At 44.2% G+C, this 23,937-nt stretch overlaps 1 protein-coding gene across 2 annotated transcripts in view; it reads left to right on the forward strand.

Annotated features, from left to right (window-relative positions):
- CDH1 (cadherin 1) overlaps nucleotides 1-23,937 on the forward strand; it is a 71,408-nt gene that overhangs the window by 40,224 nt on the left and 7,247 nt on the right. The window contains exons 3-12 of one of the 2 annotated variants that reach the window (XM_043898915.1): nucleotides 7,339-7,553; nucleotides 8,049-8,051; nucleotides 12,380-12,523; nucleotides 12,651-12,806; nucleotides 13,747-13,891; nucleotides 15,468-15,643; nucleotides 15,918-16,046; nucleotides 17,505-17,687; nucleotides 19,458-19,702; nucleotides 22,905-23,050. In XM_043898915.1, the coding sequence (XP_043754850.1) occupies nucleotides 7,339-7,553; nucleotides 8,049-8,051; nucleotides 12,380-12,523; nucleotides 12,651-12,806; nucleotides 13,747-13,891; nucleotides 15,468-15,643; nucleotides 15,918-16,046; nucleotides 17,505-17,687; nucleotides 19,458-19,702; nucleotides 22,905-23,050 (1,542 nt within the window). The remainder of the gene's footprint in view (nucleotides 1-7,338; nucleotides 7,554-8,048; nucleotides 8,052-12,379; nucleotides 12,524-12,650; nucleotides 12,807-13,746; nucleotides 13,892-15,467; nucleotides 15,644-15,917; nucleotides 16,047-17,504; nucleotides 17,688-19,457; nucleotides 19,703-22,904; nucleotides 23,051-23,937) is intronic. The other variant, XM_043898917.1, reaches the window with a different exon arrangement.

Raw genomic sequence — 23,937 nt, forward strand, 5'->3', positions numbered from 1 at the left:
TGAAGCTGCTTCCTTCTACAGAAAGGGGGAAATGATACTTAAGGAGGGAGGTCGAAGTGACTTGTCTACAGTGGCACCTAAAAAAGCAAAGCTGGGGTTTGACCCTACCATGGTTGACCCCGTTTACACAAATGTAAAACCATAAAAGTATTTGCACTGGCTTGTACCCAACTGTGGAAGTGCTGTTTGTGACATTTTTCACTGTTCTGATTGTGATCAGCATCCATGGTGTTTGCTGTCTGAGAATGTTCTGCGTTAGCCCAAGCAGAAGCACAAAACAGGCAAACATAACCTGCTGGAGTGACCCAGGCGGCAGGAGTGTAACCTTGAAACAGAGGTGGAGGACTTCCCTGGTGGTCCAGTGGTTAAGAATCCACCTGCCAATGCAGGGAACACAGGTTCAATCCCTGGTCTGGGAAGATCCCCCATGCCACAGAGCAACTAAACCCATGTGCCAGAACTACTGAAGTCCCATGCTGCAACTCCAAAAGCTCAAACATTCTGCAACAGGAGAAACCACCACAGTAAGAAGCTCACACATCCCAACTGAAGAGCAGTCTCCACTCATTGCAGCTAGAGAAAACCCACAGGCAGCCATGAAGATCCAGCACAGCCAAAGATAAAGAAATAAATCCATACATCTTAAAAAAAGAGGGGGAGATCCAGGGTGATGGTCACCCCTTTATCCTGTGGACACCTCTTCACAGGGCTCTGGGGTCCTTCCACCGCAGCCTCACCATTTTCTCTGTACACTGTTGCCCCCTCCACCCCAGTCTGTTTGGATGGAAATAGAGAGGAGGAGACTTTGTTCCTTGCCTCCCACCTGGGCGGCACCCGTTGTTGACATCTGTTTTTAGGGTGTGAGTTAAATGAAGACAGAGACCACTTATAATTTGTTCTGGGCAACAACATGCTGGGAGGCCAGGAGAAAGAACTCGATAAGCTTCATGAAAATAAACTTCCCTTGAAGATCCCGAACACCCCAGATCTAGCACAGTCAAACAAATAAGTATTAAAAATAAAATAAAATTTCCCATCCCCAGGATCCCACAGGAGCTGCCTGTCAACAAGGGCGATTTGATGGGCTGCCGGTGCCCCAGCCGAGAACGTCCCGGGGGAGCACAATACACAGGTTCTTGTGGACACACCTGCAAGTTGTGTTTATGCAACGTGATATTCCAAGCTGCTTATCTTAGCCAGAAAAAAAGGTCTGGGTGTTAAGTTGGCCAATCAAAGGAACTCTGACTTACTTCAACTTATGTAACGCAGTGACCTAACATTCTTGAATCTTTAAAACTTCCTTCTTTGCTTGGCTGTCTGGTTGTCCTTATGTTTTTCTGAGGCCCCAGCACTGGATGTCCAAGGTGTCACTTTCATCTTTCATGCGAGGAGAGAGGGGGTTGAGTGAGTGTTTCTTGTGGAGATAGGGACAGGGAAACTTAGCTATTTTTATTCTGGTTCCCCTCCATCTGGCCATTCAGCTAGCAACCAGTCTCACAAATGGCTCAACGAAGCAGGTGGTAGGCTGCCTGGTGATTAAGTCCTGATGGGGTGTCAGACTACAGGGCGTGCCACTTCATAGCTAGGTGGCTTGGCCAAGTCTCTTCACTGAGACTTCTGAGCCCAGTTCCTCATTTAGAAGCCAGGGCTGCTGGACTCTACCCACCAGGCCTGCTATGTCTAGTCAGGCTGTCAGGTGGTGTTACTGCCCGTAGTTCTCAGTAACAAGTGGGCACACATAACTGGCGATTTATCAGGGCTAAAATGATAGTCTTCCTCGTGCAACTTGAATCTCAACATTGTCCGAGTGTGGACAAACTGGAGGCCTCGCCATCCTTTCTCTCCCATTTTTTAAACATTGAATTACATTTTCTGCTGAGCACGGGTGGCTATTAAACCTGGAATGGCTAGTAATTTCATGAACACCCACCAAAGGAAGACATTCTGGTCACCCAGTGCCATCAAAGAAAATGGAACCTAGAAAGAAACTTTCTAGGTGGTGGTACCCATGGAGATTTAGGGCTTTGTGGTTGGAGTTAGTTAGAAACACTGTGGCTCTTTAGCAAAGCAAACGCCTGCCCAGCCAGACGATACACATCTGTCTCCCAGGGTTCCTTTCATCCCTCAAGTAAGACTTCTTATTCCTTATTTTGAGTATTTAAGTTAGAAACCAAAGCCCTTGGTTTGGGGATGCACACAATGGCAGTGTGGCCCCCGGGATCTCCAAGGGCCTCAGAAGGCTTGTGATCTTGCCCTTGAGATCGCGTGTAAAATTTTCTCATCTGATGCTTTGTTCCAGTGGTCCTTGAAATAGAAACAAATGCAGTGTTCTTTGGTGTTAGCCATGGAAAATGCCTCCTGCGGAGAGGGAGACATCCCAGAAGGCATCTCTTTGTGTGTGTTGTGGGGAAGACCCCACTTGCAGGTAGTTGCTTCTGAGAGACCGGGAGATCCTGCTCCTTATACCAAATAACTACGGGTAGCTGAATCTGATGGCAGGCCCTGTCCTTACATCTCCCTAAAATATATGGAGGCTTTGGAGACTGTCTTGTTCCTACCCACTGACATTCCAGTTGGGCAGGGGTGAGAGAAGAAACGGGAGCCTTCAGGCAGGACTGTTTGTGGCACAACGCAATTCCAAGCAAAGAATGTTGCCGCCCTAGGACTACAAAGCTTTTCATGGACTTGGGTTTCATTTGTATTTGGACTTCAGGCATCTCTTCCGGGGGTTCTCAGATTAAGCTACTGCTTCTGCCAAATACGCAAGAAAATGGGGCACTTGTAGGATGAATGACAGCTTACGGGAGTCACAGTGTGCTAGAGATGCTTTTTAGAATATACACATATATATATTTTATTTGTTTGGCTGCGTGGCTGCACCGGGTCTTAGTTGTGGGATCTTTTGTTGCGGCATGCAAATTCTTGGTTGGAAGCACAGAGTCTTTAGCCACTGGACGATGAGGGAAATCCTTAAATACACTTGTTACAAATGACACTCGTCATTTTGTCCTTTTAAAAAGTGACTCACTGTAATTGTAACATACCATACAATACAAAAATGTTTCAGGAAGTTACGTTTTTAAAAACTGCCTCCAACTGTACCTCTTTCAACCTTCCCTCCACCTCCACTCAAATTACTGTCAACCTTCTGCTGTGTGGAATTCCAACTGCTCTGAAGTGTCTTTTTTTCATGGTTTTTTTTTTTTTTTCTCCCACATAAGAAGTAGTCTATCCCCATTTTGCAAATGGGAATAGTAGTGAAGAACACTCACTCTGGGATCAGACAGCCTGGCCCCTCCTCCCACCAGCCTTTAATTCAGGGCAAAGAAAATGGGACTGGTGATGCGTACACCCCAGGATGGCCTCAGTCAGAAAACTGGACACCAAGAGCACACAGGACAAGCGTCTGACCTGTAGAGAGGCAGGGTGGAGAGGAGCGTGGACTCTCAGACGTACCTAAGTCCCAGTCCAGGCTCTGCCACTTAATAACTGCCTCAGCTTCCCCGTCTATAAAAAGGGGACGCTGATGACAGCACATTCACAGAGTTCTGGGATTAAATGAGTTAGTATTTGTGAAGTGCTTAGAATAGAACCTGACACATAATGTTCTCACATGTTTAAATATTAAGAAAATAGTGAATAAAAGGTAATTGAAGCTGTTGAATCTAGTTTTTGATGGTGATGATAATGTTATTGTGGTGAAAAGATCTTCCCATTTAGAGATGGCCAGTGGGTTCTTGGCTCTTGTCATTAGGATCTAGTTTCGAAACCAAGTGACCAAATGACTGGTTTAAGAAAGGACAACATGCTGATTTAATACTTAGTCCTTTGCTGTCTTTTTTATTTAACTTTTTATTTTAGAAATGTTCAAGTAGACTTTCCTGGCAGTCCAGTGGTTGAGACTCTTCCACTGCAAGGGGCGAGAGTTCAATCCCTGGTCAGGGAACTAAGACGTGCCGTGCAGTGCAGACAGAAAAAAAAACACTTTTTTTTTTTTTTTTTTAAAGAAATGTTCAAATATACCTAATCCTCATATACTGATCTTCTGGTTTCTACAGTTTGCCAGTCTTGTTTCCCCGTACATGCTGGCATTAGTGTTCCCTGTGGCTCTGAGACACTGTCCAGCCCTTGCCAGGGTTGAATTGAAGCCAGCTTCCCAGAGCCTTCTCAGAACTGGAGATCCCCTCAGTCTTTTCTGTAATTTCTGGTTAATCAGCCCAGAGGCTCAGGTTGCACAGAAAGATAATGGGCCTTAATGAGTACCTGGAAATTCAGGTTGGGCCTGCCTGTGGCGCGTACACTACTTCTGTCACTTCTCACAGGGCAGGACTTAGCTACCATTAAGACAAGATGCCCCACAGCAGGTTAAGAGCTTTGCATTAAGTTATTTGCAAAACCATTTTCATTTTCTCAGGCTGCCACCCTTGGCAAGTCCAATCATGCTCATCCCAGCTCTCACTGCCCAGATCTGGGCCGGCTGGGGCACAGAATTCAGTGTGGAAAATGAGGGCGGCTCTTGTTCCCCGATTATATGGCAAGCCCCCCAAACACAACCCAGTGGCCCCATTGTTTCTGTTGGGGTGTGGTTGGGACAAGGTTGTGATCACATTCACTGTCTCGGTTAATCTCACAAAACCCTGAAGAGGTGGGCTCAGTCAGTGGTGGTATCCTTCAGGTGCCAGTAGAAAAAACTGAAGCCCAGAGAGGTTAAGCATTTTGTGTAAGGTCACTCTGCAAGAACAGATCTGCAGAATCTGGTTTTATATAATCATTCCAGTCACAGACTCTGAGACTCTTCTTGCCAACCTCTTCCTGTCATTTTAAAAAATGCCATGCTCACCCCTCCCCAACCCCTTCAAATTTGGGAAATCAGTTGTAGAACCAGACTGAAAGGTGAGGGTAGGCATGTGGCATGGTTTTGATTTTTTTTTTTTTTTTAAACAGACTGGCAAAGGAGGGTTCAGGGAGTGATTGAGAGTAGGTTACTCATATTAAGGGCCATCCCAACTCTGCTGTTCACTAGTTATAGGGATCAAACAAATATCTTAACCTCTGTGAATCTCAGTTTCTTTATCTACAAAATGGGGATAATCATGTTGCGTGTCCTCCTGCCCCCTAACAAGGTCTTATTTTCTCTAACAAGGTCTTATTTTCTCTAGCAAGGGTGGGGCTGTTGGTGTCAGAAAAGTTGGCAATCGTGGCCCCTAGTGGAACAAATGAAAACTGCAGCCCAGACACCATAACCCACTTGAGGGTTTTCTGGCAGAGTTCCATGTCCATGTAGAAGTGTCTATGCTGTGCTTAGTCTAGCCATGTAAAATAGGCAAAAGAACAGGACTTTTTTTTTCTTTTTTTAATAAAAGATATCTTGGAAAAACTAAAAATTGCACTGGAGGAATGAGAGACAATTATTTGAAAGGGAGAACAGACCAATTTGAGTTTGCCAAAAGGAACTTTTATCGACTATTTCTTCTGCCTGGAAGGCCCTTGAGCCAAGATTTCTATAAGGCTGACTCCTTCAGGTTTCAGCTCAGACACCTACAACTTCAGAGAGACCAGCTTTCACCATCCAGTAAAAGTTATACCTCCCCATACTTCTCCATCACTCTCCCCCCCCACCCCCCCCATCACTCTTACATTATCCTCTTTTAAAATTCCTTTATGTCTAGCATTTGTCACTACCTGAGATTCAGTTTTGTTATGTGTCCATCTCTTTCACAATTTAGTATAAGCTCAATGCAAGCAGGTGCCTTGCCTGTCTATTCACAATTTTGTCCTTACTGCCAAGCACAATGTCTGACAAATTATTTGATGGAAACTAGTTGAATGAGTCCTTTGGGACTCTGATGTTTAATGCAGACGCTTTTCACCGCAGCTTCTCCAGCTTTGGGTATTAATACTTTTTAAGTTTTAATACTTTAAAGACTGTGAAATTTTAAGTAGCTTTGTCTCTAAGCCACTGATCCTAAGTTCCCTCATCCAAGTAGTCCTCTTCTGTCTTTTGCATTTGTCTCACTGCACTGTATGATCAGGTTGAAGATTTTCCTGTGAAATCTTCACGGTCTCCCCTGATAGTGATGAGCTTCTCCACTGGGTGGTCTCAGATTGCAAGCAGGCATTACCTCTCAATGCCTCAGAAAATAAGCATATAATCAGTTCTAAATGAATATCTGCCGTTATCAATGTCTTTTGTGGAATACTGAATAAATGAAGTGTCTAGTATGTGCCAGGCACTGTTCTGTGTATCTTAAAACAACCCTAGGAAGTAGTTGTCAAATACCTTCATTCTACAGATGGGTAAACTGGAGCACCGAGAGATTCAGTGATGTGCCCAAGGTCTCAGAGCTAATAAGCAGAGCTGGGACTTGAGCCCTACCCTTGACAGTAAATAAGACCATTTTTGAAGAGTGAGCACTATGATTATCCTCATTTTGATGATGAAGAAAAGAAAGTGAAAGTCACTCATTCGTGTCTGGCTCTTTGTGACCCCTTGGACTGTAGTCTGCCAGGTTCCTCTGTCCATGGAATTCTCCAGGTCAGAATACTTGAGTGTGTAGCCATTCCTTTCTCCAGGGGATCTTCCCAACCCAGGAATCAAACCCAGGTATCCCGCATTGCAGGTGCATTCTTTACCAGCTGAGCCACAGGGAAGCCCGATGAAGAGACTGAGGTTAAAAATTTTGCCCAAGCCCTTGCTCTTAACCATTATGTCCTGCTGGCTTTCTCTTATTATCTGCCACTGTTTATTGAAATGTAAACTGTTTGCTTATTTATGTATTTATTTTTAATTTTGGCTGCATGGGCTCTTTGTTGAGGCACGCGGGCTCAGTAACTGTGGGCTTAGTTACCCTGCGGCATGTGGGATCTTAGCTTCCCAACCAGGGATTGAACCTGCGTCCCCTGCATTGTTTAACCACTGGACTGCCAGGGAAGTCCCTCCACTGTTTATTTAAATGTAGTTAATCCATAGTATCTCACTGAACCTCAGTCTCTAACTTTTAGACTCAATAGGTATTCTGTCTCAGTTATTCTTCACATTATCAAGAGTCATCTGAAGGAGAGGCCCTTTTTTGTTACTGAAAAGGAGAAGTTACTTTTTAGGCAGGTTTGTTCTCAGTCTCCAAGTAGATGAGAAAAGAACCACCACAGTGAAGTCGCCCTGGACTTGTGAAGATGGCACCTGTTACTTTTGCCGTTTGTCACCAGACTGTGGTCTGTTTTCCTTGTGCCTGTTTTGTGTGGGTTAGACTTTTAGTGGGTGAAGGAAGTTCAGTTTCTAGAAAAGGAATGCTGTTTCATCTCCCCCGTTTTCTAATCACTGTCATTTATGCCCTGCAGTGAGTTTTGAAGGATGTGCTGGCCTACCAAGGACAGTCTATGTTTCTGACGACACCCGATTCAAAGTGCACACAGATGGCGTGGTTACAGTCAAGCGGCCTGTGCACCTTCACCGCCCAGAGCTGAGTTTTCTTATCCACGCCTGGGACTCCACCCACAGGAAGCTCTCCACCAAAGTGACGCTGCAGGTGTCAGCGCACCACCACCACCACCATGTAAGTTGGAGGGTCTTGGAGGTTCACTATTGCTTTAGTCTGCTGCTTAATCCAGGTTTCTCAGCCTTGGCACTATTTACATCTGGGGCTGGATAATTTTATGGGGATTATGGGGATGTCCTCTGTGCTCTATGAGGTTTAGCAGCATCCCTGGTCTTAACTGCTAGAAGCTAGTAACACTGCCAGATGTGACAACCAAAATTGCCTCCAGACACTGCCACTGCCCCCTGGGGGTAGAGGGATGGGATGCAAAATAGCCGCATGGTCCAACTGAAGTAATTCTTGCTGTTGATTTGTTGTTGTTGTTGTTGTTGGGCTGATGGCAAGATACACTACCTTATTTCTGCAGATAGTGTAGAATAAGGGTAAGGGCATGGATTCTGTCTGGAATTGAGTACCAACCCTTCCACTGGGGAGTTATTTATTTTTAAAATGTTTATTTATTGACTGTGTCAGGTCTTAATTGTGGCACTTGAGAGGTTTAGTTGCATGCAGCATGTGAACTCTTAGTTGCAGCATGTGGGATCTAGTTCCCTAGTTCCCTGACCTGGGCACCCTGCATTGGGAACACAGTCTTAGCCACTGGACCACCAGGAAGTCCCATGGGGGAGTTATTTACTCTGTCTGTGCTTGAATTTGTCTGTAAAATGGAAATGCTACTGACTACATAAATTAATACTTGTAAGATGCTGAAACTATGGAAGTAGTCAGTCATTTATAACTTTTCTGCTCAGTCTCTACCTGGAGGAAGAATTTACACGAAGTCAGTTTTCTGGTCATTTTGCTCTTCATGTCTCTAATGGGGAGGGTCTTGGCAAAGAAGGGGAGGAATCACTGTGAATCTTTGGCCTGATTGGATTGCAATCTCCATGAGCTCCTTCTCCACTGAATTTGCAATGCCTGGCCCTTGGGTCTGGCACATACCAGGAGCCCAGAGTGGACAGATGGGTGAGTTGGCCACAGAGAAAAGGATATAAGTCTGCCCAGATTCTTGGCAAGAATGTTTCTGAAATTGTTACCCAAAGCCAGATGCCTTTGCCAGTTTCTAAACTGCTCCCGTGGTGCTTCCTATTGAACGTCTCTCTAGGGGGCTGCTCCAGTTGTATCCTGGGAGTGTGGAAGTGTTGTAAGTGCCAAGGCCTTTCAGGCTGGCTCTAGTTTTTCTCCCTGAAGACTGCTGAGATTCTAGGAATTTAATACTCCTGGGAGAGCTTGTTTTTCTCCCTGGTGTAATTGGACAGACTAGAAAATGGGGAACTTAGTAGAACTAAATTAACATAGCTTCCTGACTCAAGTCTCCAACTGATGCCATCATTCATGTTAGTCCTATCTGATAAGTTCTTGCTAGATAGTGGTGCATGGAGCCCTCTTATGAGCCAAAGTTGGTCTTTCAACTTTACTTCTTCACCTTTGCCACCTGCCTTCATGTTTAGGTTCAAATACATATTATAGAAAAGCACACATTGCTGTGGTTTATGTGAAACAGTATTTGTCTTTCAAGTTTAGGCAATTCAGTTGTAACTTGTGACCATTATTGAGATTCTTACAGTCATCAGGAGGCTAGGTTCTTTCTTTTTCATTCTGTCATCCTTAGCACATATATGGCTTCTGTCCTCAGTGATACCTCATGGTCTAAGACGGCTGCTGGAGCTCCAGTCATCACACCTTTCCTCTGGACAGTAGGAAGTTGAACATGATGAAGCCCCAAAATGTATCACTTAGTTGTCCACTTTTTAAAGAAGGCTCTGTGGCATTGTGAAGCAGTATTTCCTCTTACATCTCATTAGTCAGAACTTTGCTTCATGGTCATACCTAGCAACAGGTGTAGTACAGGAAATGTAGTTCTACTTGGATACATTGTTGGATTATGTATATAATCTCGAGAGAGAGCGTGGGAGAAAGGGAAAGAAAGAGATTTTTAAAAGAAGATATTGAGTGAAAGTGAAAGTCTCTCTGTTGTGTCCGACTCTTTGTGACCCCATGGACTGTAACCTGCCAGACTCCTCAGTCCATGGAATTCTTCAGGCAAGAATACTGGAATGGGTAGCCATTCCCTTCTCCAGGGGGTCTTCCCAACCCAGGCATCGAACCCAGGTCTCCCACATTGCAGGTGGATTCTTTACCACCAGGGAAGCCTGGACAGTAAGGTGGCAAGTCTGCCACAACTGGTTGGAGGTTGGTTGACTTTGGTTTGTCTCTAGTTCAAATCACTCTTGTGGTGCCAGGTGGCCCTACATTGGAAGGGATGATAATCTTACCTCTCATTTCATTCATATAAGAATAGGTCCTATGTATTTGTATCAAAACATCACATGGTATACCTTAAATAGAAACAGTTTTTTATTTTGTCAGTTATACCTCAAGAAAGCGGGGGGGGGGGGGGCGGCGGGGGGGGGGGAGACTATAAATAGATCTAACTTTCCAGTTCTTTCTCTTAGGTTAGATAAGTTTTCCAGTCTGGTATCCTTTTTTCCTGAGGGATGAATCCCATGTTCAGTTTGTTTATGCTTAGGCATGATTCCCTTTAATTTCACACATGATGGGAGTTCCCTGGTGGCCTAGTGGTTAGGATTCTGGGTTTTCATTGGCAAGATCCCAGGTTCAATCCCTGGTCATGGAACTAAGATCCTGTAAGCTGCTGGCACAGCTAAATAAATAAATATTTAAAAAATAATAATAATAATTTCACACATAAAGATGTTAATGTTATGTTTTGCCAGCATAGTGTTCATCATTATTTATTATCATTCTCTGAAAATGTTCTGTAATCTTGATGTCAGCAAAGTATGCTGTTTGCCTTCCTCTTCAGTATGGCAAATGAATTTGCATTCATACATCAAGGTCTGTTTGCTCACTACGGCTGTGCAAGATGGTCATTTTTAGTCTTAAGATATAGTACCGAGAATCACTTTAATATTTGTTCCTGTGTTCAGGTCACACCTCAAATTCCATTTCATTAAGACTATAACTCTGTTTTCCAACCAGTCCAACCATCATCTTTGTTAGCATTTTGTCGAGCACATACTGTTTCAAGCACTAGTCTTCTTCTTTTTTTTTTTTTTTTGCTGCACTGGGTTGTCATTTGCTGCTTGCGGGCTTTCTCTTGTTGAAGGAGCAGGGGTATCTCACTGCAGTGATTTCTCTTGTTATGGAGCACGGGATTTAGGCACTTGGGCTTCATTCATTGTGGGGTATGGGCTTAGTTGCCCCGCAGTATGTGAAATCTTCCTGGACCAGGGATTGAACCCATGTCCTCTGCCTTGACAAGCAGATTCTTAACCACTAGACCACCAGCGAAGTCCTCAGGCACTATCCTAAGTGCTTTATGGCAGCACTAGTATCACATTTAATCCTTCCAAGGACCCTATAGGGCTTCCCTTGTGGCTCAGCTGGTAAAGAATCCACCTGCAATGCAGGAGACCTGGGTTCGATCCCCAGGTTGGGAAAATCCCCTGGAGAAGGAAATGACAACCTGGAGAATTCCATGGACAGAGGAAAGAGACAGACTACAGCCCATGGAATTGCAAAGAGTCGGACACGACTGTGCGACTTTCACTTTTTAAGGACCCTATGAGGTACTGATATAATCCTCATTTTAGACATTAGGAAAATGTGGGACACAGAAGCTAAATAACCAGCCCAAGGTGTCACAGTGAGGATGCAAAGCCAGTCAGCCTGGCTCCAGAGCCTCCTCATGGCCAGGGTGGAACTGCTTCTCTAGAAGATGAATGCAGAGCACGTGTGTGTGTGTGTGTGTGTGTGTGTGTGTGTGTGTGTGTGTGTGTCTTAAGAAGTGTGTGAGTGGCTAGTACGAAGGAATGAGAAGGATTTGTGATGCTATCTGGTCATGTTTGATGTCTGTCCTGTGCATTTTGAATCACATTTTTAAAAGGTAAGAAATAAGGTTTGACACATACTTCATAGACAAGCATCAGTGACAGTGTGGAAGATGGCAAGATGGAATTGTCCTCTGGAGCCTTTACTGTGTTACCGCCAATCACTTTAACATTTAAACAATTCAGAAGATCTTTCCTTTCATCTTCAGCTATCTTATTTCACTGTGTGTGCGTAAAGCTATCTTTATCACACACGAAAACCGTTCAATTTGAGTCTCAAAGGGCGTTTTTGGTTCCCATCCCAACAACTTCTGTTAGAACAAATGCAACCAAACCAATAAAATAACACAGTGAGATTAAGGGATTAGTATTGATCACAAAGTAATCCTTAGTATCAGTTCCCAAAACTTATTCTTTAGGCTAACTCCTCTTTGGAGACCTATATCCCTAGGAAAAATATGAGAGAAAAAATTTAAAACACTGAAATATCAAATTGTTGCATAAGCTCTGATATTAAGTCATTGGGGGCATAATGTCCTTTAAAAATGACAAGTGTTGGGACTTCTCTGGTGGTCCAGAGGTTAAGAGTCTGTGCTTCCGCTGCAGGGGGTGAGGGTTTAATTCCTGGTCAGGGAACTAAATCCTGCATGCTATGCAGCCAAAAAGCATAAAACAACCCCAAAACAACACAGGTGTGAGATGTGGACTTGATATAACTTGTAAAATAATGTCAACCCTCAAACCCTGTAATCTTGTATGCATAATGATTGCCTGAACTCTGGACACCAAGACAGATCCAAAGAGGAAACCAACCTGGTGATATGGTAAAGGGTTCATTGGGTTTTGTTTTGGCTGTTTCTTTTGTTACTAAATGGAAACCATGTCCTTCTCTCAGAAGACAGGAGATTCTTATTGGATAGGTTGAACTGTTCAGCTTGTATCATCTCACCTAAATTATCCCATTTTTTCCCTCAACTTCTTTCCTTTCAGGACTCTCCTTCTGGAACCCAGGTGGAAGTACTCACATTTCCCAGCCCCCACCATGGTCTCAGGAGACAGAAGAGAGACTGGGTTATTCCTCCTATCAGCTGCCCAGAAAATGAGAAAGGCCCATTTCCTAAGCCACTGGTCCAGGTACAGAAGGAAGTTCCCCTATTTCTCTGGGAGAGAATTTGGCCGAGAAGGACCTAGGAGAGAAAGGGGAAACAACCAATGTCAGGATCCTTTCATACTCATTCATCTCTTTCTGCTTTGTCTCCAGATCAAATCTAACAGGGATAAAGAAACCCAAGTTTTCTACAGCATCACTGGCCAAGGAGCTGACACACCCCCTGTCGGTGTTTTTATTATTGAAAGAGAAACAGGATGGTTAAAAGTGACGCAGCCTCTGGACAGAGAACACATTGCCAAGTACATCGTGAGTGTCTCTTGGAAGCTTGTTAACAATGGGGTTACATATTTCCAAAATATTTTGGTCAACTCATGTTGATCGTAGATCAGATGCTCTAGACATTTGAAGAGCTTGACTCCTCTAGACCTGTCAATAAGGAGAAATGACAGGAGGACCTGGGAAAAACTAGGGGCTGTTTTTGCTAGGAATAAAGTTGGGGAAAGTCTTGAGGTATCAGACATGATCTTAGACCCAAGATGTCAACCTGTTCTTGGGATTGAAAGTCCTTGACATAAAGGCAGACAGGCTTCCCTGCTGACTCAATGGTAAAGAATCCGCCTGCCAATGCAGGAGACGTGGATTCAATCTCTGGGTCAGGAAGATCCCCTGGCAGAGGAAATGACAACGCGGTCCAGTATTCTTGTCTGGGAAATCCCATGGACAGAGGAACCTGGCAGGCTACAGTCCATGGGGTCATAAAGAGTCAAACACAACTTAGCTACTAAACAACGACGACGACACGAAGGCAGAGGCTGGTGATGATGTTGGAGAACAAAAATCATTTCTGGGCCTTGAGAGCAGTGTGAGCTCCGGGAAGTTGGGAGGTAATGCCTTGATGCCAAATGCAGAAAGGTCTTGGGGAAACCCTAGACTCAAGTGTCCAGAGCAGATCTGACCCTGCTTGGAGTAAGTCAGAGAGTCTCAGGTTTCCACTTATCTCTGCCTGGTCTTCAGCCCCCATGTGGGCAGTGGGGCCTCTGTTCTCCAGCTCATGGGTCTTCCCATGTCATGGTCTTAACCAGTGCCATGACCTCACTGAAGCAGCAGCACATGTGTGGGATAGGTTCTGTGCTGGGGAGTCCTTATTTGAGTGGAAGGGAGTGGGGTCCAGTGGAGCCCACTCTGCTCTGGTCGGACAACTTCTCCCATGTCCTCTTCCCGAGTAACCCTCACTTGGTTCTTGCAGCTCTTCTCTCATGCTGTGTCTTCGAACGGACAAGCTATTGAGGAGCCTATGGAGATTGTGATCACCGTGACCGACCAGAACGACAACAAGCCCCAGTTCACCCAGGAGGTCTTCAAGGGTTCTGTCCTGGAAGGCGCTCTTCCAGGTATGTCCAGCCACGAGGCGCTCAACACCCACCAAGACAATTTGGATTCTTTGGACACCCCCCCCCCTGCTCTAAGTGTTGGGGCTGGCATTTGGGGTCAGGCCCTTCATAGGCACAGAACCTCTTTGGAAGATAGTGTGTGTGTAAAATATCCTCCTGACGGAAACATGTAGAAAATGTTCAAGCCTAGTTTAAGAAAGGAGCAAGTTGGACTTCCCTGGTGGTCCAGTGGCCAAGACTCCATACTCCAGAGATCCCACATGCCACAGCTAAGACCTGGGGCATCTACATAAATAAACAACTATAGAGCAGTTTAAGAACAACCTTCCCTTATTAAGAAATAGATCCTTGGGGACTTCCCTGGTGGTCCAGTGGTTTAGACTCCACACTTCCAATGCAGGGAATGTGAGTTCAAACCTTGGTTGGGGAACTAAAGATTCCCCGTGCAGTGCAGCCAAGAAAAGATAACAGATCTTGTTAGTAGTTTACGGCCCCTGTACAGTCCTTCCTGATCACATTTTTCTCTGTCCCCTAAAGGCAGCCACTACCCTGACTTTTATGGGCTTCTCTTGTGACTTAGTTGGTAAAGAATCTGCCTGCAACGGGGGAGACCTGGGTTGGAAAGATCCCTTGGAGAAGGGAAAGGCTACCCACTCCAGTATTCTGGCCTGGAGAATTCCATAGACTGTATAGTCCATGGGGTCACAGAGAGTTGGACATAACTGAACAACTTTCACCCTGACTTTTGTGATAATCATTCCCTTATTATCATTCATCTTTTCTGATGTGTGTACTTAACACTGGGTAACATCTTGTTAGTTTTGCTTACTTTTCTACATGGTGACAAACAGTTTTCTAAGGTGGTTGAACCAATTTATACTCCTACCAGCAATATACATCATGGAATTGTTAGACTTCTTTTTGGCCAGTCTGTTGAGTATGTGATTACATCTCAGTGTAACGTAAAATGGCATTTCTATGATTATTAATTGGCCAAAGAAGCATCATATGTTTGGTGACCATGTGGATTTCTTTACAACTTGTCTGTTCAAGTCTTTTGCCCTTTTTTTTCTCTTGGGCTTTTTGTCTTTCATCTATTGGTTCTCCCCACCCCACTATTCGGTTTGGGGAATTTTAATTCCCCAACCAGAGAGTCAACCTAGGCCCTTGGCAGTGAGAACACAGAGTCCTAACCACTGGACAACTCGGGAATTCCCTGCCTATTGATTCTTAAAGAGTTATTTCAGTATCCTGGGAACTAGTGCTTTGTCACAAATGTTATAAATGTTTCCTTCCACCTTGAAGGCAGTGATCTCAGATGACCATTCTCTCAGGAGTAAATGTGGCTAAGAAGCAAATTGTGGAAATTGCTGGGGTTTTTCCTCTCCTATGCACTATTCACTTAGTGTATGAGAGCAAAAATGTTTCAGTTGAACCAAAATGTTTCAGTTGAACCAGCTGGGTTCTGGGAACACCATTCATTCATTTGGTAGAATGCTTTCTTCCTCCACTAGCACTTTGGTCAGAATTTTGGAAACCATCAAGTGTAGCTTGACTGAATCTTCTTTGCTTCCAGGAACCTCTGTGATGCAGGTCACAGCCACAGATGCAGATGACGATGTGAACACCCACAATGCTGCCATCGCTTACAAAATCCTCACCCAAGAGCCCACGCTGCCGCACAACCAAATGTTTACCATCAACAGGGAAACGGGCGTCATCAGTGTGCTCACCACCGGGCTGGACCGGGAGGTCAGGGGTCAGGAGGATCCAGAGGGTGTGGAGGGCAAATACACATTAACTCAATTTCCTGGATGACGCAAAACTCTGCCAAGGCTGGTCGCCACTTAGCATGGTGATGGTCAGAGCTTTGCATCTCAGTGTTTGTCTAGATATTTGGGGCCAGGCAGGCAGGTGGGGTTATTGGCATTTAAACAGATGAAAAAATACTCTGTTTCTCTGCTGGGAGCCAGGTGGGACCTGATGTAGCTGTGGGTCCTGACTCGGCTTTGTTTGATCTCTGCAGAGTTTTCCCACATACACCCTGGCGGTCCAAGCAGCAGACCTTAACGGCGAAGGCTTGAGCACAACTGCAACGGCCGTGATCACGGTCCTGGACACCAACGATAATGCTCCCAGATTCGACCCGACCACGGTAACCCTGCCCCTTCTTAGACAGTCTCCAAGAAAGAGCCTTGGTTGTTTCCCAGTATCTCAGGGGTGAACCCTTGGGTAACTCTTCCCAGACTAGTCAACTTCAAGCTAAAGAGCAAGCAGGTCGAGGTGCCAGTTGTCTGCCATCCTCAGCCTGGTGCCTGTTGGCCTAGGTTTCTGAAGTTGCAAAATGCACCTCCTGAATCCATGTCCTCGTATTGGGCATCTTGGTAGCAGATCTTACCAGGCTTTATCTGTTGAATAAATATCCTCTGGTTTATACCAGGCGCTGTCTTAGACACTGGGCGTATCATCACAAACACAGCAGACGATGATACTGTTCTCATGGAACTTAGAGTCTAGCTAGGGAGACATTAGACAACTAATTATTGTGTGTAATTTTATTAAATGCAGTCAGGGAGAAAGTACTGGGAACCTGCAACCTTGTTGTGTTCCTTAGAAATCAGCTTAATGGTTAGTAACAGGGATTTGACTCTTAATGGTTTAAACAAATAGGGTTGCCTTTTTCTATACTTTAAAAGACTCAGAGGTATGTAGTCCACTCTGTCAGTAGAAACCAAGCCTCCTTTATCCAGTCTCCCTCTATTCTTGGTGCATGGATTCTATCCCCAATGTCACTTTGTGGCCCAGGATGGCGCATGGAGCTCCAGCTGTGTCTGGTTTGTTCAGAAAGAAGGCAAAGGTGAGAGGTGCCTATGACTTTGATGCTAAGTCAAGTTTTATTATTTCTGTGAAGACCCATCCCATAAATTTCATTTACCTCTCATTAGCTACTGCTGTCCGCAAAGGAACACTGGAAATATAGTATTTTACCTGGTCATGTTGCTGCCATCAACCATGTATTAAAGTTAGAGAAGAAGAGGAGAATGGATATTCAGTAGACAGCAGTGTCTGCCACCCTAGCCTAGGCTTTATTAGTTCAAGAGAAGCTTCGGAGAGACAGTTTGATGCCCTGAATCAAGAGAAAGCTTGCTGCATAGCAATAACTGAAAAATAGTGTAGTGAGCCAAATGAAGCTGCCTCCTACAGAACCTTGTGAACTGAATTTAAAATTTCAGGGTGTATCCTAAGTGCAGTGGGGTGTTATCAAAGGGCAGGAGGCTGTAATGGCCAGACTTTTATGAAAATTACTGGCACCACTGAGAGCGATGTGAGCAGAGGGGAGCAGGGGATAAGCGACAGAGTCCGTAATTGGGCCAGAGTGTGCTGAGCGGCGTGGGCGGGCAGGGCCTTGGCTCTTTCACGTACCCACAGGGCACCTAAGTGCCGGCTGCTCCACTGACAGGAAATAAGGGTCATACTGATACGGTGGGCACTTCTTCCAAGGCTCTTCTCAAAGCTTGGGCTCAAGAAAGGACTCCTTTAGCCCCCTGAGTCCTGGCTCCACGGCTCGGTCTGAGTATGTCCTAAGTGACCCATCTTTTCCTTTGCTCCTCAGTACGTGGGGTCGGTGCCTGAGAACGAGGCTAACGTGGCCATCACCACACTCACAGTGACCGATGCCGACGTCCCCAGCACCCCAGCATGGGAGGCTGTTTACACAGTATTAAATGATAACGAGAAGCAGTTTATCGTTGTCACGGACCCAGTCACCAATGAAGGCACTCTGAAAACAGCTAAGGTTTGTATGGTTCCTGCGAGATGCAGAAATTGACCACCCAGCCAATGACCCTTGTCCCTGATGCCTTCTCCAGTGTAGTCTGGCGTGGCCTGGGTGGAGTGGGGGAAGATGGCTCTCCCAGTTTCCAGTGGGCCATTTGGGGTTTGCAGTGAATCTTCAGGCTCATGTGGGAAGTCAGGAAGCTCCCACATAGCACCCTAAATGTTTTTGCTTTTTTTTCCCCCACACCTCATGACTTGTGGGATTTTAGTTCCTTGACCAGGAATTGAACCTGGGCCCTTGGCAATGAGAGCCTAGGGTCCTAACCACTGGGTTACCAGGAAATTCCCCAGGAAATACCATTTAAAAAAATACAATTTTTTTAAAGCTGTTTATTTTGTATTGGGGTATAGCCAATAAACAGTATTTGGTAGCTTTAGGTGAACAGCAAAGAGACTTAGCCATACATATCCGTCTCTTTTAATACCCTCTTTCTCTGGAACATTTGCCCATCTCCCACAACTGTTTTGCAGATGAGAAGAAAAATGGTTTATGGTTACTGCTACTTTGCTAGATGACTTTAGAAGTGGGACAGATATGCCTGTGAAAAATGCCTAAGAAACTCAAACCCCAAGAACCGGAGTGATTTCCTTCTTGAAGTTAGTCAAAGAGTTAGCGAATCCCAAGATTAGCCCCAGAGGTTTGACCTCCCCTTGAGCAAATGAGGAGCCACTTCATTTCTGAATCACTTAGTACATAGTCTTTTCTCCCACTAAACATTTGATGTCAAGGTTTTCTCATGTTATTCTGTCAAAAAAAGAAAGACGGTAGTAATTTGAGTTCCCTTCATGTACAAGGTCCTTCATAAAAGTTCCAGTTTATTCCTTACATTGCGTCTGCGAGATAGTTTCTTTTCCTACCTTTTTATTTGTGGAAACAGACCCTGAGGTTAAATTGCTTAAAACACACAGCTAGGAAATGTCCTGGCCAGGATTTGAGCTCACTGCTTACTGCTTCTGAACTTCATGTTCTTGCCACTAAACTTACTGGGGTTAGAGAGATGGCCAGGCAGGGTTGTCTATCTATCTGCTGCCACACAAACAGCTTGTCAGCATAGAATGTGAACATTCTTACTAGTCTCAGGTTAATAAATGACTCAGTGGGCTATGTTTATTAGCAGAGGCTTCCCACTTGAGATTTCATGTAATTCATCTTTATTCTCTTCCTGGGGACCTCACCGTGAATCTGGTTGCATATTAGTCACTGGGAGCTTTTTAAAAATACCAGCGTCCAGATCCCAGCCTTAGAGATTCCTATTTACTGGCTCTGGGGTTAGGACCCAGGCATCTGTTTTCTTTAAAAGTTCTCAAGGGAATTTCTTGGCAGTCCAGTGCTTAGGATTCTTCGCTCTTACTGCCAAGGGCCCTGGTTCAGTCCCTGATGGGGGAACTAATATCCCATAAGCTGCATGGCCCCCCCCCAAAAAAAGTTTTCAAGTTAATTCTTTTCCTTTATAAAAATTTTTTTATTTATTTGGCTGTGCTGGGTCTTAGCTGTGGCATGTGGGATCTCATTCTCTAATCAGGGATTGAACCGAGGCCCCCCTGCACTGGAAGCCCAGAGAGAGCCTTTGCCACTGAATCAGCAGGGAAGTCCCTCAAGTTAATTCTTACTACAGCCAGATTTCAGAACCACTGATATATTGATTATCAGAAAGGATTGAATGTGTATGTGGTTTTTTTTTTGTAACATAGAATGTATTTTTTTAAACTTGGTTTTTCTGTTCCTTAGGGCTTGGATTTTGAGGCCAAGCAGCAGTACATCCTGTACGTGGCAGTGACAAATGTGGCCCCCTTTGAAGTCACTCTCCCCACTTCCACGGCCACCGTCACTGTGGACGTGATAGATGTGAATGAAGCCCCCATCTTTGTACCTCCTCAAAAGAGAGTGGAAGTGCCCGAGGACTTTGGCGTGGGCCTGGAGATCACATCCTATACCGCCCGGGAGCCAGACACATTTATGGAACAGAAGATCACGTAAGTGTGAGGGGCTTTCCATGGACTTGGAGCAACTGGGTGTGTGCGTATGTATGTGTACAAACTATTTTGTTCATGGCATTTTATCATCGTTGGCCTGTGTAAGACCTTTATCTTGTTTGACTTGCTTGCTTATTTATTAAATATTTATTTGGCTGCCTCAGGTCTTAGTTGCAACGCACAGGATCTTTGTTGCACATGTGGAGTCTTTTTTTTTTTTTTTTGAACTTTTTATTTTGTATTGGGGTATAGCCGATGAACAGTGTCATGATAGCTTCAGGTGAACAGTGAAGGGACTCAGTCATATGTATATGTCATATGTGGAATCTTTCACTGCGTTGTGTGGGCTTCTCTAGTTGGGGTGCATGGACTTAGTTGCCCCACAGCCTGTGGGATCTTAGTTCCCCAACCAGGGATCGAACTGTGTCACTTGCATTGGAAGGCGGATTCTTAACCACTGAACCACCAAGGAGAAGTCCCTGACTTTTTTTTTTCTTCCGCCTTTTGCCCCCATTTCCCACACCTTTTCCATTTCCTCCATAGTCAGCCATTGTAGATTTACTGTGCTTCTCTCACAAAGTATAACAGGAATGTGGTTTTCAGTTATACACATGGCATTGTGTTGAAAGTAGCTTACTGTTTCTTTTTTCCTCTAACTTGGAAGATACCTCTGTAATGTAAATCACAGCCACAGATGCTGAAAACACACAGACAAATCAACCTACAGCAATACCCTTGTGGCCATGTACGAAAAAGAACCTTTTTCTTCTTTTGAGGGCTGGGTCTGATTGCATGCTTGGTGCTCCAGTGTGACAATGTTGGAAGCACAAGGGGAAGACTATAAGCACAAATCCAAGCGTGGCACATCTGGGTCTTGTTAGCAAGGGCATGTTTTCCAGGGATAACAAAGACCTTGATCAGTATGTCTTCTCAGAGAGAGATTCCTGTCAGTTAATATTTACTTTAGAGGAAACTGTCAGAATGCTCTGAACTACTAAGAAAAAGTTATGCAAATCCAGAGTAGAGCCAGGTGTAGTGATTAACTGAGCATATTCATGTTTAGGGGAGGGGTGTTTGTGTTCTAGTATCATTGCTTGTAACTTATTATATATAAACTGAACAAGAAGAGTTCAGTGCAACCTCACAACAAGTGCAACCTCAACTGTTGAGGTTATCCTGGGAAGCGAGGTTATCCTGGCACCCTGATTGGAATGACTCATAAATGCCTTTAAACTGTGAGTGTGCACGGTACAGGATGGACCAGGTAAAGGTTCCAGGTAGTGATCCTCACGGCTGCTAGAAGCAATGGGATTAAGGATAATGAGAAGTTTTTAATGGAGGAACTCAGCTGGGATCATCCAAACCTCCTGATAGATTTCAACATCTACTGAAAAAGCAAGGACAGTCCAATACGACGTGCCACTCAGTGTGATTCAACAGCATGTACAACTTAAATATTTGAGAGAGACAAGAAAGGCTGAAACAGAATCTAATCAAGACTTAGGATCTGGTTTAGATGCAGTGCAGGGAATGAACAAGTTAAATGCCACAAGGAAGCAGTCAGTCAAATACAGAATATGGGAGCTCTATGTCCAAGGACCCAGTTTCTTTAACAAATAATGACAGAAGGGTGAGGGTGTTAATCTTCCATAGATTAAAGATATTAATTAAGAGACAAATCAACCAACTGTAATGTGTAGACTATGCTTAAAGACAGATTCAAGCAATCCAACTATAAAAAGCAGCCTTGAGGCAAATAGAGAAACTTGCACATAGAATAGACATTATTAAGTAATTATTATTTTTGCTAGGTGTATTAGTGACATTGTGATATTGTAGGATTTTTGTTTTGCTAGTAAAGCCTGGGATTCTATGTTCTCCAGGCTATGTTGGTATTTTAGCTTGTGGTAGCGAAACAGATGTTCAAAGCATCTTTTTGGGGGAAGTTCAAGGACCAAGTCTTAATAATGTTTGCAGAGAGCCTTACTCCTGGAATAAAGACCACTCTGTATATGTAGTTCATTGCTGTGCACTTCTTAGGTCCTGAGGATAAGTCCATGATTATCCAGGACCCTTTCCTCTTTCAATTTCTTTATTTCCCTTTCTGAGCCTTTCCATGACCCCGATAGGTAACTAGGCAGTATATCAGTTTCTCGTGCTTATGTTTCTTCTGATTCTGGTTTTCTTAATAAGATGCTGCTTAACAATATTTTCTTGGCGTTTTTATTTATTTATTTATTTTTCACTGTGTAATACCAGAAGGAACTTTACCCTCCCTGGCACCTCCCATTAAATGCCAATAGTGCCCCACACTGTGTCCACACAGATCTCCAAATGCTCATGGCAGAGATGCTGGGTGCCGTATTGTGACCAGTTGAGAACTACTGTACCGTTTGGGGGCTGGTCTGAGAACGACTAAAGAAATCTGATGTCTGGGACTTCCCTGGTGGTCCAGTGGTTAAGAATCAGCCTTGCAATGCAGGAAACAGGGCTCAATTCCAGGTTGGGAAACTAAGGTTGGGATCCTACTTGGCACATGCAGAGCGGCTAAGCCCAAATGCCACAACTAACGACCCTGCACACCACAACTGGAGAGTCCACGCACGGCAACGAAAGTGCCACAGCTAAGACCTGGAGCAGCCAAGTAAATAAATTAAAAACAAAATGAAAAACATAGCCGCAAAGTGTTTAAAAAGAAAAGAAAGAAATCTGACATTTAAATGCCGTGTCTGATCCTGGATTAGATTCTGAATTGGGCAAGGGTGAGTGGGGATGCTATGAAGGACAGTTCTGAGGAAGCAGACAGTTTGAATATGTACCATGTATGAAGTGATGTTTTCCTGAAATTGAAAATCAAATTATATAAGAGAATGCCTTTGTTATTAGGAGAAAACAAACTGAAGTATTCATCAGTAAAGGAACATGGTGTCTGCAACTTATTCTCAAATGGTTTAGCAAAACAGGGATTTATGTCTATATGTGCATCCACTTATGTATACAGCAAAATACTGACAATGAGTGAATCTGGGTGAAGGGTACCTGGATGGTCCTCAAACCTTTCTGGTAGAATTTCTATAGATGTGATTTTTTTTTTTAAATGAAATAGGGAAGCAAAGTATAACAAACAAAGAGGAACCTTCACCTTCTTCAGCTATCTGCTGTTCACTGTTCCTGTTCTAAACCAGAGCTTGTGTCTTTCCAGGTATCGGATTTGGAGGGACGCTGCCAACTGGCTGGAGATTAATCCGGACACAGGTGCCATTTCCACTCGGGCTGAGTTGGACAGAGAGAATGTCGAGCATGTGAAGAACAGCACGTACACGGCCCTCATTATAGCCACTGACAATGGTGAGGATGCCCCTACCATCGAGTGTTTGCCGTCTCCCGCTCCTAAATAGCTTACCTCCTTGCCCCTGTCCTTTTGGAGGCATGAGTTTTCTTTTTCTTTCATTCTTAAGGCATTCTCAAAGTAATTGTCCAAAGTGCACAGAATTTAGGTCAAGCAGAAGTTCCTTTTTACCACTCGCTCCCCATGGGAGCCAGACGGCCTGGGCTTAGATCCTAGGACGAAAGCTTAATACCTGTGTGAACTTGAACCTAATTTTTATGTCCCTTACTTCTTTTATCTGACAAAATGATGATGCCCTATCTAGGTTAAATTTACGTAGAAGTGTTTGGGAGAGTGTCTGCTAACCTATTCTGTGCTCTGTAAGGACTGTCATTTATTTGTATTATCATCACCATTAGTGAAACGTGGCTCCTTCCAAACTCTCTGTATTCAAATACATTTATATACATATGGAAATATGGTTTATTATAAAGCTACTGTCAGGTTTATAGCCTATTTTTGTTTTTATTACAAAAAATCCCATTATCATATGCATGTTTAATTTTTTCCCTTGAACATATGCCTTGAAGACACAGAGCTCTATCTTGGCACACTGTAAATCTGTCTCTTTTCAGTAAAATGTTATGTGGATGATTCTTTACCAGCTGAGCTACCAGGGAAGCCCTATGTGGATATAGCATAATTTAAGCATTCACACATTAAAAAACACCAGAGTTGTTTCTAGTTCTACATTATTTCTGTGAATGATAGTAAACATCCTTGTACATGCCTCTGGGAGGCAAGTGTTTCCCTCAGATAGATATTCAGAAGCAGAATTACTGTTAAAGAGAACTGCTAGTTCATCTGGTTAAGTCTCTTTCCCTCTCTCTCCCCAATGGACTTTGTG

This window comes from Cervus elaphus, chromosome 4 (assembly GCF_910594005.1).
Source record: "Cervus elaphus chromosome 4, mCerEla1.1, whole genome shotgun sequence".
Lineage (NCBI taxonomy): Eukaryota > Metazoa > Chordata > Mammalia > Artiodactyla > Cervidae > Cervus > Cervus elaphus.